This window comes from Antedon bifida, chromosome 7 (genome assembly GCF_963402885.1).
Source record: "Antedon bifida chromosome 7, ecAntBifi1.1, whole genome shotgun sequence".
Lineage (NCBI taxonomy): Eukaryota > Metazoa > Echinodermata > Crinoidea > Comatulida > Antedonidae > Antedon > Antedon bifida.
The window spans coordinates 4,258,791-4,276,290 of NC_136232.1; the positions used below are offsets into that span (position 1 = coordinate 4,258,791).

The 17,500-nt window shown below is 26.3% G+C and overlaps 2 protein-coding genes across 2 annotated transcripts in view; one reads left to right on the forward strand and one right to left on the reverse strand.

The window, feature by feature from the left end:
• The window catches only part of LOC144848701 (V-type proton ATPase subunit C 1-B-like), a 70,117-nt gene that overhangs the window by 44,599 nt on the left and 8,018 nt on the right, over nucleotides 1–17,500 (forward strand). The gene's annotated exons all lie outside the window — the stretch shown is intronic.
• LOC144848193 (G-protein coupled receptor GRL101-like) lies at nucleotides 128–16,466 on the reverse strand. The gene is made up of 5 exons (XM_078704905.1): nucleotides 16,360–16,466; nucleotides 8,299–8,370; nucleotides 4,073–4,147; nucleotides 3,173–3,244; nucleotides 128–2,300 (listed from the first exon to the last, which is right to left on the reverse strand). Exons 1-5 carry the CDS (start codon nucleotides 16,464–16,466, stop codon nucleotides 1,262–1,264), a joined length of 1,365 nt encoding a protein of 454 aa, XP_078561031.1. The 3' UTR covers nucleotides 128–1,261.

The window sequence follows — 17,500 nt, forward strand, 5'->3', positions numbered from 1 at the left end:
ATATCATTAGTGACGTCACCAAGTGATACTAACCGCGTAATATTTGGTAAAAAGTGTTTTCGCGAAAAGGTGAAAACTAGAGAGCTTAACAAAACACAATTGAAGATTGAGGAAATTTTCATTTAGATTTTTTATTTGCAGTGCCCGCAAGTAAAAGGTGTAGTTTAATTATAACCATGTCGATTTACTAGTATATTAAAGCTAAAACATTATTCACTTAATAAAAACGCAAAATCCATTTCACATTAGAGTGTCACTGACTATATGTGTGAACACAAGTTAAGTTGAGGATCAAAAAGTCTGTAATAAATATTAAAGTAAATCTATTAAATATAAATACATGTTCTGTATATAATATGCTTTATGAATTCATTTTAATATATTATATATAAAAGGTATATAAATAAGTAAGTTAATTGTACTAAATTTCTTTAAATATTATATTATTTTGTGGTAACTATTTTCCTATGCTTCTTCTCAGACTAGATTCTAGATGGTGATTAAGATTCGGCTTAATATTCATAAAAAGTTTGTCACACATGGCGTGTCATACTATACTTGAGCTGAAATTAAATCATCTTCTTAACCACTTGCTGCAAGTGGCGCTATGTAAAAAGAAACAATTCTTGAAGACTTATGGCAGAAAAAAAATTTGATTTAAGTAAATATGTTATGCTCATTTCGTTCAAACTGCACACATCAATTATGCAAATCAATTACGCTTGTTGAAAAGCATCATCAAATTAATTTATTTTGTGTTGCCCAATCACGGTGTATCATACAATTCCGGTCATCGAATCCTTGCACATTATGCCCAAGAATACATTAAGTTGAATGATATTAGAAATTAAAAATGTATTTAGAATGTATTGTAGAATACAAAATATATGAGTAACATTCCACGTCTAAAACTATAGTAAATAATATTTACGTGTATACTAAATTGTTACTCGATGTCTGTTACTATCGAACAGAATATACTAATATTTATTATATATTGTGGAATATAATAAAATAATGACAAGTTAAAAGTTCATTTTTTTTTTCAGATTTTCTTTTGTATAAATAAGTTTTTTGGTTTCATGATTAAAGCACTCTTCCCTGATTAAAGCAAGTTATATAACAAAGTAATAATTACACCAACAATTAAACTTTGATTTAAGCATTAAATAAATTATAAAAAGCACACATAGAATTTACATCACATATGGTGTTAATCAATCACACATGGGATCAACGAATCACACATGGGATTAACAAATCACATAGGCCTAAGTGGAATTTGTGTAACTGCCGGTTGCCGACGTACTTTGCATTTAAACATATAGACGATTGTGTAAAGATACGGATTGACTGAGGAGTTTATAGGGATGATGAATGTCGCTGCCCAAACATATATGTCATCAGGAATTCTCATCCAATCCATCTCGGAACCAATTGCCATTACTATAATCGGACCCCAGCAACAGAAATCAGTGAAAACTATCAATCCGAGTTTTCTCGCCATTTTTAGTTGCTCCTTTCTCATCTGCCTTCTGTTTACAGTGGCCCCCGATCTCTTAACGGATAAGAAAATCGTGAGGTAACTCACTGCAATTACGACAAATCCGATGCCATTAAATGCAACAAAAATGGTTATAGCATACTCCCAACCTGGCCACCGACTTCTGGTTAGAGGTAATGCCAGGCACACACTTTCTTTTCCGTAATAGTTATCACTAAAGTACGATATTTCAGCAAATTTTAGTTTGTTTACTGCTGGAAGAAAACTCAGGACAATCCAGAACAACCATGCGAATGCGATTATAATTTTACACTTTTTACTATTGAGACGATTTGTACTGAATGGATTCACAATGTTAACAGCACGGTCAATGCTCAGCATCATCAGTGTGAACACTGAGCATTGCCCAGAGAGTGTAGAAATAGCCCCGGCAAAGCTGCAAAGGAAACTGTTCTTCCACTCTCTTGCAACTTCAGAATACCTTCCTCTGTAATGTATGTCTGCACTTGAAATGATGATCAGATAGACTGCCATCAGCATGTCAGATGCGGCAAGGTTAGTTATAAGAATGGTTTGAACTTTGTTAACATTGTTATTGTTACCTGTGTTGTCCTTTTTCAATCGTCGAGATATGATGACAACTGAATTACCAATGACGGAAGATATTCCAATTATCATCATTAAAACACGGAGATGTTCACTTTTTAGTAGATCTTCACAAGAAGCAAAAGCATCAACGGGTTTGCAATCATCAATGACGCCAACAAGACAACACAGGCGAGAGAAATCCGAGTACCTGTTAAATTAATTGTAAATAGTTAATAAGTTTAGTGATTTCAGCTTTTGGAAAATAAATGTTGTGAGAATACATTAAAATATTGTACATAGTAAACCTCTAAAAACTTACAGTAAACATTATCAAAAACAGTTTAAAAACTACTTTAAACAGGATTGTCGTGATATGAAGCCCCATGGATATATCATGGAAAACAAATATAGTCAACATCTCCCGCACATACAACACATTATCTTGTATGTATGACTTTCTTGTACGTACATTTCATTATCTTGTATGCCTATGTACAACTTATTATTATCTCATACGTACGACTTATTATTTCATGCTTATTAGGAATAACTTGGAAATTTGGTTGAATTTCAAAGAAAACTATTTTTATTCATTTAATTTGAATCCAGCTAACACATGACAATTTCAGAATGAGATGAGGTCAACAGATGTGACACTGTTTTTTACCAATGATAACATACCTGTGAACCAGTGCCACCAATAAATTATAGTTGCAATAAATAATTTCAATATATTATGAAGACTAGAGTGTCAAATGGCCAAGTAAGAGCCACCAATTATCGTTATAGGTACAGGCCAACTCCTAGTTCTGCTGGTGGAACAAATCTTCTTGGGTAATTAGGACTATAAACTGTAGGTCAAGTGTACATAGTTTGTCTATCTGCACTCTGAATTCAATTTGGGATGAGTAGAGGGTTACACCGGTGTACTGGTTCACAAAATAGCCACTGTAGCAGAAGAATTACCACCTATATATCTGATAGCTATACAATATAATAAAAATAAAATAAATAATACAGCATTTGTAACTACAACAATAATATTTGTCATGGCGTATATGCAGGTCTATCATTACTTACAATTCTTCTAGGTTTGTTAATTCTTCAAACGTCCTATCTCTGTACACCTGTAAGTTGTTACCCCTTAAATATCTAAAAAAGTAATAGACGAAAAACAAAAATAGAATAAGAATAAATTTCCTCATTTTGATTTAAATTACTAATTAGTAAATTCAATTTCTTCTTTAGATTTTTAACTCATTATTTTTTTTTCACACTTTTTATTCCCTTTGTTTTCCTTTGATACGCCGTACATTAGCATTTTCTTAATTTGCTTATTTTTACGAAAACCCTTGAAAATAAGTCTGATGACTTTCATGGTCCTTGTACCTATTCTGGTTGTCCTTGTCTGTTTCTCATTGTTATTTGATGTAGTTTAAGTTGTTTTAAATTTGATAATTAAAGGAGATTTTAGAAAATAATTAAAGTAGAGTAGAATGTTAAATGATTGTAGTAGGTATAATATAATATAATCCAATTTAAACTATGTTTCAAATTTTTTACTGTGTAAAAAAACAGTTATGAATAAACCTTTTGTTCTGTACACAGAAATACTCATAAATAAACATTTTGAAAACTACAATGTTATTTAATATTATTTCATCAATTACATCTTAAACTTTTTTAATCGAAATCAATTCATAAAATGAAAACCAAATAATCATACAGTTCATGCATGAATGCAACTGCATATGAAATATGAACTATAGTGTTAACTTACAGATGCCACCGCACATGAGAAGTACTCAAGGTATTCTCAAAATGTAGGTCTACTTAGTATAAAGTACAAACACGCAAAGCTACTGTAAAGTATTTATTAAATTATCATCTTTTGTTAATTGCAATCAAATCAGACAAAAATCAAATGAAAACCAAATAATCATAAGTAGTCATCTGTATATAAATTATAGTGCTACTTACAAATGTGAAAGTGATAAAGCAAAAGGAGAGAATGCATCAGGATCTATGGTAGTTATAGCATTGTTATCTAAAGCCCTGTTGAAAGATAAATTAATAATAGACAACAGATATTGAGTAATGCATCACATTATTAAAAAATATATAATTTTTATTATCAAAAGTCGAAAAATTTTAAAAATAATAAAATTTTATTTGTATAGATATATTAAATAAGAATTAAATTTCATGACTTCATTATTTTATTCTGTTGCCAAAAATGTTTACATTATTAGACTACATGATTATAAGTTTCAACTCTTATACTTGAAGCATGTCAAAATAATATACTACAGTATGTTATAAAAGGATTTGTTTTCTCAGATAAATTACTGCAAACAATTTAAATTAATTGATTGGGAGAGATTATAATTTGCAACATTATTGTTAATAAAATATTATTTCAAACAGTTGTTGATATCTGACAAAAAAATAAATAACTCATTCATGGTGGATGAATTAACACTTGTTTTAAAGTTCTTGTATAAGATCATATTACTGAAATGATGTAATAAATAAGAATATCTTACTGTGTTAAACCTACAATGTAGATATTAATATTATTGTTCTATAAATTGCAGTTGAAATATAAATATATATATATCATATTTGATTTAAAAAATACATAATTTACAGTATCATAAGTAGAAAAAAAAACATTTAATTTGTGTAGTTAAATTTCATGACTTCATTATTTTATTTATTTTATTATATTTTATTCACTTGGCATCATCTGCAAATACAGTAGAATTCGTGGTAGAGCCTGGCAAGTCATTAATGTATAACAAGAATAGCAGGGGTACCCATTATGGACCCCTGTGGGACGCCTGATATGACTGGTAACCAATCGGAGCAGACGCCTTCAATCACAACACGTTGTTCTCTGTTCGAGAGGTACGCCTTAAACCAATCATGGAGATGGGAGTGAAACCCAAACGAGCGTAGTTTATGCAAAAGGAGTTTGTGAGATACACTGTCAAATGCTTTTGCAAAATCAAGGTAGATCATATCAACTTGCCCAGCGCTATCCAGAATTGAACTGGCATTATGAAACACAGTCAACAGTTGAGTAACTGTAGAGCGGCCTTTAATGAAACCATGCTGTAGAAAATGTAACTTATCCTTAATAATAGGAAAAACAAGATTAAAAACAGCACGTTCCATGACCTTACTGGCAGTACATAATAACGAAATTGGTCTATAATTTGAAATCTGCTGTCTATCACCTTTTTTAAACACAGGTACAACATTGGCTTTTAGCCAGTCTTTTGGAAAAACACCTGAATTGAGTGACATATTGAATATATAACAGAGAGGTGATACGATTTGAGCGGCACATTCTCTGAGAACTCTAGGAGACATATTGTCATGACCAACTGCTTTAGTAGTCACTAGGGTTTCAAGAATGTTAAGAACATCCGATTCATCAACTTGAATGTTACCTAACGACATGTTATTAAGTAACGGGATGTCGGGTAGCCCGCCATGAACATTAGCTTTAGAGAAATTAAAGAAAAAGTGCTTGTTAAACAGAGCTGCTTTATCTTTGGCTTCATTTGCTGATAGGTCACTACTGTGTAACACTTTAGGTAAACACTTAGACTTCGTTTTGGCTCGGAGACCATTAATGTAATTTGTATATTTATAAGAGATTAGGTTTTTTAAATGGTTACGAAGTTTACGAAAGACCGCCCATTTAAGGGGGGATCCTATTTTCTTAGCCCGTATCCATACAGTATATTTCTTATTTCACTCTGTTGCCTAAAATGTTTACATTATTAGACTGCATGATTATAAGTTTCAACTCATATAATTGAATCATGTAAAAATAATATACTACAGTATGTTATGAAAACCTTTGTTTTTCTCAGATAAATTACTGCAAACAATTTAAATTAATTGATTGAGAGAGTATAATTTGCAACATTGTTAATAAAATATTATTTCAAACAGTTGTTGATATCTAAGAAAAAAATAAATAACTCATTCATGGTGGATGAATCAACACTTGTTTTTAAAGTTCTTGTTATAAGATCATATTATGAAATGATGTAATAAATAAGAATATCTTACTGTGTTAAACCTACAATGTAGATATTAATATTAATACAGCTGTAATTTAATTAAGAAATTAAGACAAATTTGTAATAAACAAAGCAATACACTTACAGTTCTTCCAATGCTGTCAAACCAGCAAATACATTGGCTGGCAATGTACTTATTTGATTATTAAACAACCACCTCCAATAGAAAAAGAATGCACAGAATAAGCATGGAGTAATTACAATATCAATTATGTTTGTCTTTATGTTTCCTAATGTTTAAATTAGTAATACTACATTATAGTTACACTGCATAGTATAGTGTCAACTCTTATACTTGAATGATGTCAAATATACTATGTTAAAATAGAATATAGTTTTTAATTTGTAACTCAGACAAAATCACTACAAGAAATGATATTTCTAGACAAACTCACTCCAACAAATTTTAATTAATTGATTACAATTATGAAAGAGAAAATAATTTTAAATATTATTATTAAAAAATTATTATTTCAAACAATTACAGATTAAGATTCTTTATAAATTTGTAATATCTGACAAAAAGGATCTATGGTAGCATTGTTCTCTAAATTGCAGTTGAAATATAAATATATATATATCACATTTGATTTAAAAAATACATAATTTTCATTATCATAAGTAGAAAAAAAAACATTTTATTTGTATAGTTAAATCAAATAAAAATTAAATTTCATGACTTCATTATTTTATTATTTCACTCTATTGCCTAAAATGTTTACATTATTAGACTATATCATGATTACTCTTATACTTGAATCATGTCAAAATAATATACTACAGTATGTTATGAAAGGATTTGTTTTCTCAGATAAATTACTGCAAACAATTTAAATTAATTGATTGAGAGAGTATAATTTGCAACATTATTGTTAATAAAATATTATTTCAAACAGTTGTTGAAATCTGACAAAAAACAAAAAATAAATAACTCATTCATGGTGGATGAATTAACACTTGTTTTTAAAGTTCTTGTTATAAGATCATATTATGAAATGATGTAATAAATAAGAATATCTTACTGTGTTAAACCTACAATGTAGATATTAATATTATTACAGCTGTAATTTAATTAAGAAATTAAGACAAATTTGTAATAAACAAAGCAATACACTTACAGTTGTTTCAATGCTGTCAAACCAGCAAATACATTGGCTGGCAATGTACTTATTTGATTATCATACAACCACCTCAAATAGAAAAAGAATGCACAGAATATAGCACATGAAGTAATTACAATATCAACTATGTTTGTCTTTATGTTTCCTAATGTTTAAATTAGTAATACTACATTATAGTTACACTGCATAGTATAGTGTCAACTCTTATACTTGAATGATGTCAAATATACTAATTTAAAAAGAATATAGTTTTTAATTTGTAACTCAGACAAAATCACTACAAGAAATGTTATGTCTAGACAAACTCACTCCAACAAATTTTAATTAATTGATTACAATTATGAAAGAGAAAATAATTTTAAATATTATTATTAAAAAATTATTATTTCAAACAATTACAGATTAAGATTCTTTATAAATTTTTAATATCTGACAAAAAGGATCTATGGTAGCATTGTTCTCTAAATTGCAGTTGAAATATAAATATATATATATCACATTTTATTTAAAAAATACATAATTTTCATTATCATAAGTAGAAAAAAATTTTTATTTGTATAGTTAAATCAAATAAAAATTAAATTTCATGACTTCATTATTTTATTATTTCACTCTCATTATTAGACTATATGATTATAAGTGTCAACTCTTATATTTGAATCATGTCAAAATAATATACTACAGCAGTAAATTACTGCAAACAATTTAAATTAATTGATTGAGAGATTATAAATTGCAACATTGTTAATAAAATATTATTCCAAACAGTTGTTGATATCTGACAAAAAAATTAATAATTAATTCATGATGGATGAATTAACTTTTTTTTTTTAAAGTTCTTGTTATAAGATCATATTATGAAATGATGTAATAAATAAGAATATCTTACTGTGTTAAACCTACAATGTAGATATTAATATTATTACAGCTGTAATTTAATTAAGAAATTAAGACAAATATGTAATAAACAAAGCAATACACTTACAGTACTTTCAATGCTGTCAAACCAGCAAATGCATTGGCTGGCAATGTACTTATTTGATTATAATCCAAGTACCTCAAATAGAAAAAGAATGCACAGAATAAGCACATGGAGTAATCACAATATCAACTATGTTTGTCTTTATGTTTCCTAATGTTTAAATTAGTAATACTACATTATAGTTACACTGCATAGTATAGTGTCAACTCTTATACTTGAATGATGTCAAATATACTATGTTAAAATAGAATATAGTTTTTAATTTGTAACTCAGACAAAATCACTACAAGAAATGATATTTCTAGACAAACTCACTCCAACAAATTTTAATTAATTGATTACAATTATGAAAGAGGAAATAATTTTAAATATTATTATTAACAAATTATTATTTCAAACAATTACAGATTAAGATTCTTTATAAATTTGTAATATCTGACAAAAAGGATCTATGGTAGCATTGTTCTCTAAATTGCAGTTGAAATATAAATATATATATATATCACATTTGATTTAAAAAATACATAATTTTCATTATCATAAGTAGAAAAATTTTTTTATTTGTATAGTTAAATCAAATAAAAATCAAATTTCATGACTTCATTATTTTATTATTTTATTCTGTTGCCAAAATTGTTTACATTATTAGACTACATGGTTATAAGTTTCAACTCTTATACTTGAAGCATGTCAAAATAATATACTACAGTATGTTATGAAAGGATTTGTTTTCTCAGATAAATTACTGCAAACAATTTAAATTAATTGATTGAGAGAGATTATAATTTGCAACATTATTGTTAATAAAATATTATTTCAAACAGTTGTTGATATCTGACAAAAAAATAAATAACTCATTCATGGTGGATGAATTAACACTTGTTTTAAAGTTCTTTTATAAGATCATATTACTGAAATGATGTAATAAATAAGAATATCTTACTGTGTTAAACCTACAATGTAGATATTAATATTAATACAGCTGTAATTTAATTAAGAAATTAAGACAAATTTGTAATAAACAAAGCAATACACTTACAGTACATCCAATGCTGCCAAACCAGCAAATGCATTGGCTGGCAATGTACTTATTTGATTACCATTCAAGTACCTCAAATAGAAAAAGAATGCACAGAATACGCACATGGAGTAATTACAATATCAACTATGTTTGTCTTTATGTTTCCTAATGTTTAAATTAGTAATACTACATTATAGTTACACTGCATAGTATAGTGTCAACTCTTATCTTGAATGATGTCAAATATACTAGTTTAAAAGAATATAGTTTATAATTTGTAACTCAGACAAAATCACTACAAGAAATGATATTTCTAGACAAACTCACTCCAACAAATTTTAATTAATTGATTACAATTATGAAAGAGAAAATAATTTTAAATATTATTATTAAAAAATTATTATTTCAAACAATTACAGATTAATATTCTTTATAAATTTGTAATATCTGAGAAAAAGGATCTATGGTAGTTATATCATTGTTCTATAAATTGCAGTTGAATATCACATTTGATTTAAAAAATACATAATTTACAGTATCATAAGTAGAAAAAAAAACATTTAATTTGTGTAGTTAAATCAAATAAAAATTAAATTTCATGACTTCATTATTTTATTATTTCACTCTCATTATTAGACTATATGATTGTAAGTGTCAACTCATATATTTGAATCATGTCAAAATAATATACCACTGCAGTAAGTTACTGCAAACAATTTAAATTAATTGATTGAGAGATTATAAATTGCAACATTGTTAATAAAATATTATTCCACACAGTTGTTGATATCTGACAACAAAAATTAATAATTAATTCATGATGGATGAATTAACATTTTTTTTTAAAGTTCTTGTTATAAGATCATATTATGAAATGATGTAATAAATAAGAATATCTTACTGTGTTAAACCTACAATGTAGATATTAATATTAATACAGCTGTAATTTAATTAAGAAATTAGAAAAATGTGTAATAAACAAAGCAATACACTTACAGTCTTTCCAATGCTGCCAAACCAGCAAATACATTGGCTGGCAATGTACTTATTTGATTATTAAACAACCACCTCCAATAGAAAAAGAATGCACAGAATAAGCACATGGAGTAATCACAATATCAACTATGTTTGTCTTTATGTTTCCTAATGTTTAAATTAGTAATACTACATTATAGTTACACTGCATAGTATAGTGTCAACTCTTATACTTGAATGATGTCAAATATACTATGTTAAAATAGAATATAGTTTTTAATTTGTAACTCAGACAAAATCACTACAAGAAATGATATTTCTAGACAAACTCACTCCAACAAATTTTAATTAATTGATTACAATTATGAAAGAGAAAATAATTTTAAATATTATTATTAAAAAATTATTATTTCAAACAATTACAGATTAAGATTCTTTATAAATTTGTAATATCTGACAAAAAGGATCTATGGTAGCATTGTTCTCTAAATTGCAGTTGAAATATAAATATATATATATCACATTTGATTTAAAAAATACATAATTTTCATTATCATAAGTAGAAAAAAAAACATTTTATTTGTATAGTTAAATCAAATAAAAATTAAATTTCATGACTTCATTATTTTATTATTTCACTCTATTGCCTAAAATGTTTACATTATTAGACTATATCATGATTACTCTTATACTTGAATCATGTCAAAATAATATACTACAGTATGTTATGAAAGGATTTGTTTTCTCAGATAAATTACTGCAAACAATTTAAATTAATTGATTGAGAGAGTATAATTTGCAACATTATTGTTAATAAAATATTATTTCAAACAGTTGTTGAAATCTGACAAAAAACAAAAAATAAATAACTCATTCATGGTGGATGAATTAACACTTGTTTTTAAAGTTCTTGTTATAAGATCATATTATGAAATGATGTAATAAATAAGAATATCTTACTGTGTTAAACCTACAATGTAGATATTAATATTATTACAGCTGTAATTTAATTAAGAAATTAAGACAAATTTGTAATAAACAAAGCAATACACTTACAGTTGTTTCAATGCTGTCAAACCAGCAAATACATTGGCTGGCAATGTACTTATTTGATTATCATACAACCACCTCAAATAGAAAAAGAATGCACAGAATATAGCACATGAAGTAATTACAATATCAACTATGTTTGTCTTTATGTTTCCTAATGTTTAAATTAGTAATACTACATTATAGTTACACTGCATAGTATAGTGTCAACTCTTATACTTGAATGATGTCAAATATACTAATTTAAAAAGAATATAGTTTTTAATTTGTAACTCAGACAAAATCACTACAAGAAATGTTATGTCTAGACAAACTCACTCCAACAAATTTTAATTAATTGATTACAATTATGAAAGAGAAAATAATTTTAAATATTATTATTAAAAAATTATTATTTCAAACAATTACAGATTAAGATTCTTTATAAATTTTTAATATCTGACAAAAAGGATCTATGGTAGCATTGTTCTCTAAATTGCAGTTGAAATATAAATATATATATATCACATTTTATTTAAAAAATACATAATTTTCATTATCATAAGTAGAAAAAAATTTTTATTTGTATAGTTAAATCAAATAAAAATTAAATTTCATGACTTCATTATTTTATTATTTCACTCTCATTATTAGACTATATGATTATAAGTGTCAACTCTTATATTTGAATCATGTCAAAATAATATACTACAGCAGTAAATTACTGCAAACAATTTAAATTAATTGATTGAGAGATTATAAATTGCAACATTGTTAATAAAATATTATTCCAAACAGTTGTTGATATCTGACAAAAAAATTAATAATTAATTCATGATGGATGAATTAACTTTTTTTTTTTAAAGTTCTTTTATAAGATCATATTACTGAAATGATGTAATAAATAAGAATATCTTACTGTGTTAAACCTACAATGTAGATATTAATATTAATACAGCTGTAATTTAATTAAGAAATTAAGACAAATTTGTAATAAACAAAGCAATACACTTACAGTACATCCAATGCTGCCAAACCAGCAAATGCATTGGCTGGCAATGTACTTATTTGATTACCATTCAAGTACCTCAAATAGAAAAAGAATGCACAGAATACGCACATGGAGTAATTACAATATCAACTATGTTTGTCTTTATGTTTCCTAATGTTTAAATTAGTAATACTACATTATAGTTACACTGCATAGTATAGTGTCAACTCTTATCTTGAATGATGTCAAATATACTAGTTTAAAAGAATATAGTTTATAATTTGTAACTCAGACAAAATCACTACAAGAAATGATATTTCTAGACAAACTCACTCCAACAAATTTTAATTAATTGATTACAATTATGAAAGAGAAAATAATTTTAAATATTATTATTAAAAAATTATTATTTCAAACAATTACAGATTAATATTCTTTATAAATTTGTAATATCTGAGAAAAAGGATCTATGGTAGTTATATCATTGTTCTATAAATTGCAGTTGAATATCACATTTGATTTAAAAAATACATAATTTACAGTATCATAAGTAGAAAAAAAAACATTTAATTTGTGTAGTTAAATCAAATAAAAATTAAATTTCATGACTTCATTATTTTATTATTTCACTCTCATTATTAGACTATATGATTGTAAGTGTCAACTCATATATTTGAATCATGTCAAAATAATATACCACTGCAGTAAGTTACTGCAAACAATTTAAATTAATTGATTGAGAGATTATAAATTGCAACATTGTTAATAAAATATTATTCCACACAGTTGTTGATATCTGACAACAAAAATTAATAATTAATTCATGATGGATGAATTAACATTTTTTTTTAAAGTTCTTGTTATAAGATCATATTATGAAATGATGTAATAAATAAGAATATCTTACTGTGTTAAACCTACAATGTAGATATTAATATTAATACAGCTGTAATTTAATTAAGAAATTAGAAAAATGTGTAATAAACAAAGCAATACACTTACAGTCTTTCCAATGCTGCCAAACCAGCAAATACATTGGCTGGCAATGTACTTATTTGATTATTAAACAACCACCTCCAATAGAAAAAGAATGCACAGAATAAGCACATGGAGTAATCACAATATCAACTATGTTTGTCTTTATGTTTCCTAATGTTTAAATTAGTAATACTACATTATAGTTACACTGCATAGTATAGTGTCAACTCTTATACTTGAATGATGTCAAATATACTATGTTAAAATAGAATATAGTTTTTAATTTGTAACTCAGACAAAATCACTACAAGAAATGATATTTCTAGACAAACTCACTCCAACAAATTTTAATTAATTGATTACAATTATGAAAGAGGAAATAATTTTAAATATTATTATTAACAAATTATTATTTCAAACAATTACAGATTAAGATTCTTTATAAATTTGTAATATCTGACAAAAAGGATCTATGGTAGCATTGTTCTCTAAATTGCAGTTGAAATATAAATATATATATATATCACATTTGATTTAAAAAATACATAATTTTCATTATCATAAGTAGAAAAATTTTTTTATTTGTATAGTTAAATCAAATAAAAATCAAATTTCATGACTTCATTATTTTATTATTTTATTCTGTTGCCAAAAATGTTTACATTATTAGACTACATGGTTATAAGTTTCAACTCTTATACTTGAAGCATGTCAAAATAATATACTACAGTATGTTATGAAAGGATTTGTTTTCTCAGATAAATTACTGCAAACAATTTAAATTAATTGATTGAGAGAGATTATAATTTGCAACATTATTGTTAATAAAATATTATTTCAAACAGTTGTTGATATCTGACAAAAAAATAAATAACTCATTCATGGTGGATGAATTAACACTTGTTTTAAAGTTCTTTTATAAGATCATATTACTGAAATGATGTAATAAATAAGAATATCTTACTGTGTTAAACCTACAATGTAGATATTAATATTAATACAGCTGTAATTTAATTAAGAAATTAAGACAAATTTGTAATAAACAAAGCAATACACTTACAGTACATCCAATGCTGCCAAACCAGCAAATGCATTGGCTGGCAATGTACTTATTTGATTACCATTCAAGTACCTCAAATAGAAAAAGAATGCACAGAATACGCACATGGAGTAATTACAATATCAACTATGTTTGTCTTTATGTTTCCTAATGTTTAAATTAGTAATACTACATTATAGTTACACTGCATAGTATAGTGTCAACTCTTATCTTGAATGATGTCAAATATACTAGTTTAAAAGAATATAGTTTATAATTTGTAACTCAGACAAAATCACTACAAGAAATGATATTTCTAGACAAACTCACTCCAACAAATTTTAATTAATAGATTACAATTATGAAAGAGAAAATAATTTTAAATATTATTATTAAAAAATTATTATTTCAAACAATTACAGATTAATATTCTTTATAAATTTGTAATATCTGAGAAAAAGGATCTATGGTAGTTATATCATTGTTCTATAAATTGCAGTTGAATATCACATTTGATTTAAAAAATACATAATTTACAGTATCATAAGTAGAAAAAAAAACATTTAATTTGTGTAGTTAAATCAAATAAAAATTAAATTTCATGACTTCATTATTTTATTATTTCACTCTCATTATTAGACTATATGATTGTAAGTGTCAACTCATATATTTGAATCATGTCAAAATAATATACCACAGCAGTAAGTTACTGCAAACAATTTAAATTAATTGATTGAGAGATTATAAATTGCAACATTGTTAATAAAATATTATTCCACACAGTTGTTGATATCTGACAACAAAAATTAATAATTAATTCATGATGGATGAATTAACATTTTTTTTTAAAGCTCTTGTTATAAGATCATATTATGAAATGATGTAATAAATAAGAATATCTTACTGTGTTAAACCTACAATGTAGATATTAATATTAATACAGCTGTAATTTAATTAAGAAATTAGAAAAATGTGTAATAAACAAAGCAATACACTTACAGTCTTTCCAATGCTGCCAAACCAGCAAATGCATTGGCTGGCAATGTACTTATTTGATTATCATCCAAGTACCTCAAATAGAAAAAGAATGCACAGAATAAGCACATGGAGTAATCACAATATCAACTATGTTTTTCTTTATGTTTCCTAATGTTTAAATTAGTAATACTACATTATAGTTACACTGCATAGTATAGTGTCAACTCTTATACTTGAATGATGTCAAATATACTAATTTAAAAAGAATATAGTTTTTAATTTGTAACTCAGACAAAATCACTACAAGAAATGTTATTTCTAGACAAACTCACTCAACAAATTTTAATTAATTGATTACAATTATGAAAGAGAAAATAGTTTTAAATATTATTAAAAAATACTATTTCAAACAATTACATATTAAGATTCTTTAAAAATTGGTAATATCTGACATAAAGGATCTATGGTAGTTATAGCATTGTTCTCTAAATTGCAGTTGAAATATAAATATATCTATCACATTTGATTTTAAAAATACATAATTTTCATTATCATAAGTAGAAAAAAAATTTTATTTGTATAGTTAAACCAAATAAAAATTAAATTTCATGACTTCATTATTTTATTATTTTATTCTGTTGCCAAAAATGTTTACATTATTAGACTACATGATTATAAGTTTCAACTCTTATACTTGAAGCATGTCAAAATAATATACTACAGTATGTTATGAAAGGATTTGTTTTCTCAGATAAATTACTGCAAACAATTTAAATTAATTGATTGAGAGAGATTATAATTTGCAACATTATTGTTAATAAAATATTATTTCAAACAGTTGTTGATATCTGACAAAAAATTAAATAACTCATTCATGGTGGATGAATTAACACTTGTTTTAAAGTTCTTGTATAAGATCATATTACTGAAATGATGTAATAAATAAGAATATCTTACTGTGTTAAACCTACAATGTAGATATTAATATTAATACAGCTGTAATTTAATTAAGAAATTAAGACAAATGTGTAATAAACAAAGCAATACACTTACAGTCCTTCCAATGCTGCCAAACCAGCAAATGCATTGGCTGGCAATGTACTTATTTGATTACCATCCAAGTACCTCAAATAGAAAAAGAATGCACAGAATAAGCACATGGAGTAATTACAATATCAACTATGTTTGTCTTTATGTTTCCTAATGTTTAAATTAGTAATACTACATTATAGTTACACTGCATAGTATAGTGTCAACTCTTATACTTGAATGATGTCAAATATACTATGTTAAAATAGAATATAGTTTTTAATTTGCAACTCAGACAAAATCACTAAAAGAAATGTTATGAAAGGATTTGTTTTCTCAGATAAATTACTGCAAACAATTTAAATTAATTGATTGAGAGATATTATAATTTGCAACATTATTGTTAATAAAATATTACAATATCAATTATTTTTGTCTTTCTATTTCCTCAAATAATGTTTAAATTATCTACATTAGTAATACTACATTATTAATATAAATTAATAATTATTTTAAATAAGAATCACTGCAAGAAATTTCAATAGATTGATTGCAATTATGAAAGAGGGTGGCAGGGTAAAAAAAAAGTACATGGTACAACCACCTGTGTTGTAAAACACAGTGGCAGGATATAAAAACGGTAGCAGGATATAAAAACAGTGGCAGGGTACAAAAGCAGTGGCAGGGTACAAAAACAGTGGCAGGGTATAAAAACAGTGGCAGGGTAAAAAACAATGGCAGGGTACAAAAACAGTGGCAGGGTACAAAAACAGTGGCAGGGTATAAAAACAGTGGCAGGGTACAAAAACAATGGCAGGGTACAAAAACAGTGGCAGGGTACAAAAACAGTGGCAGGGTACAAAAACAAAGGCAGGGTACAAAAACAGTGGCAGGGTACAAAAACAGTGGCAGGGTATAAAAACAGTGGCAGGGTACAAAAACAATGGCAGGGTAAAAAAACAGTGGCAGGGTACAAAAACAGTGGCAGGGTACAAAAACAGTGGCAGGGTACAAAAACAGTGGCAGGGTACAAAAACAGTGGCAGGGTATAAAAACAGTGGCAGGGTACAAAAACAGTGGCAGGGTACAAAAAACAATGGCAGGGTACAAAAACAGTGGCAGGGTACAAAAACAGTGGCAGGGTACAAAAACAGTGGCAGGGTAC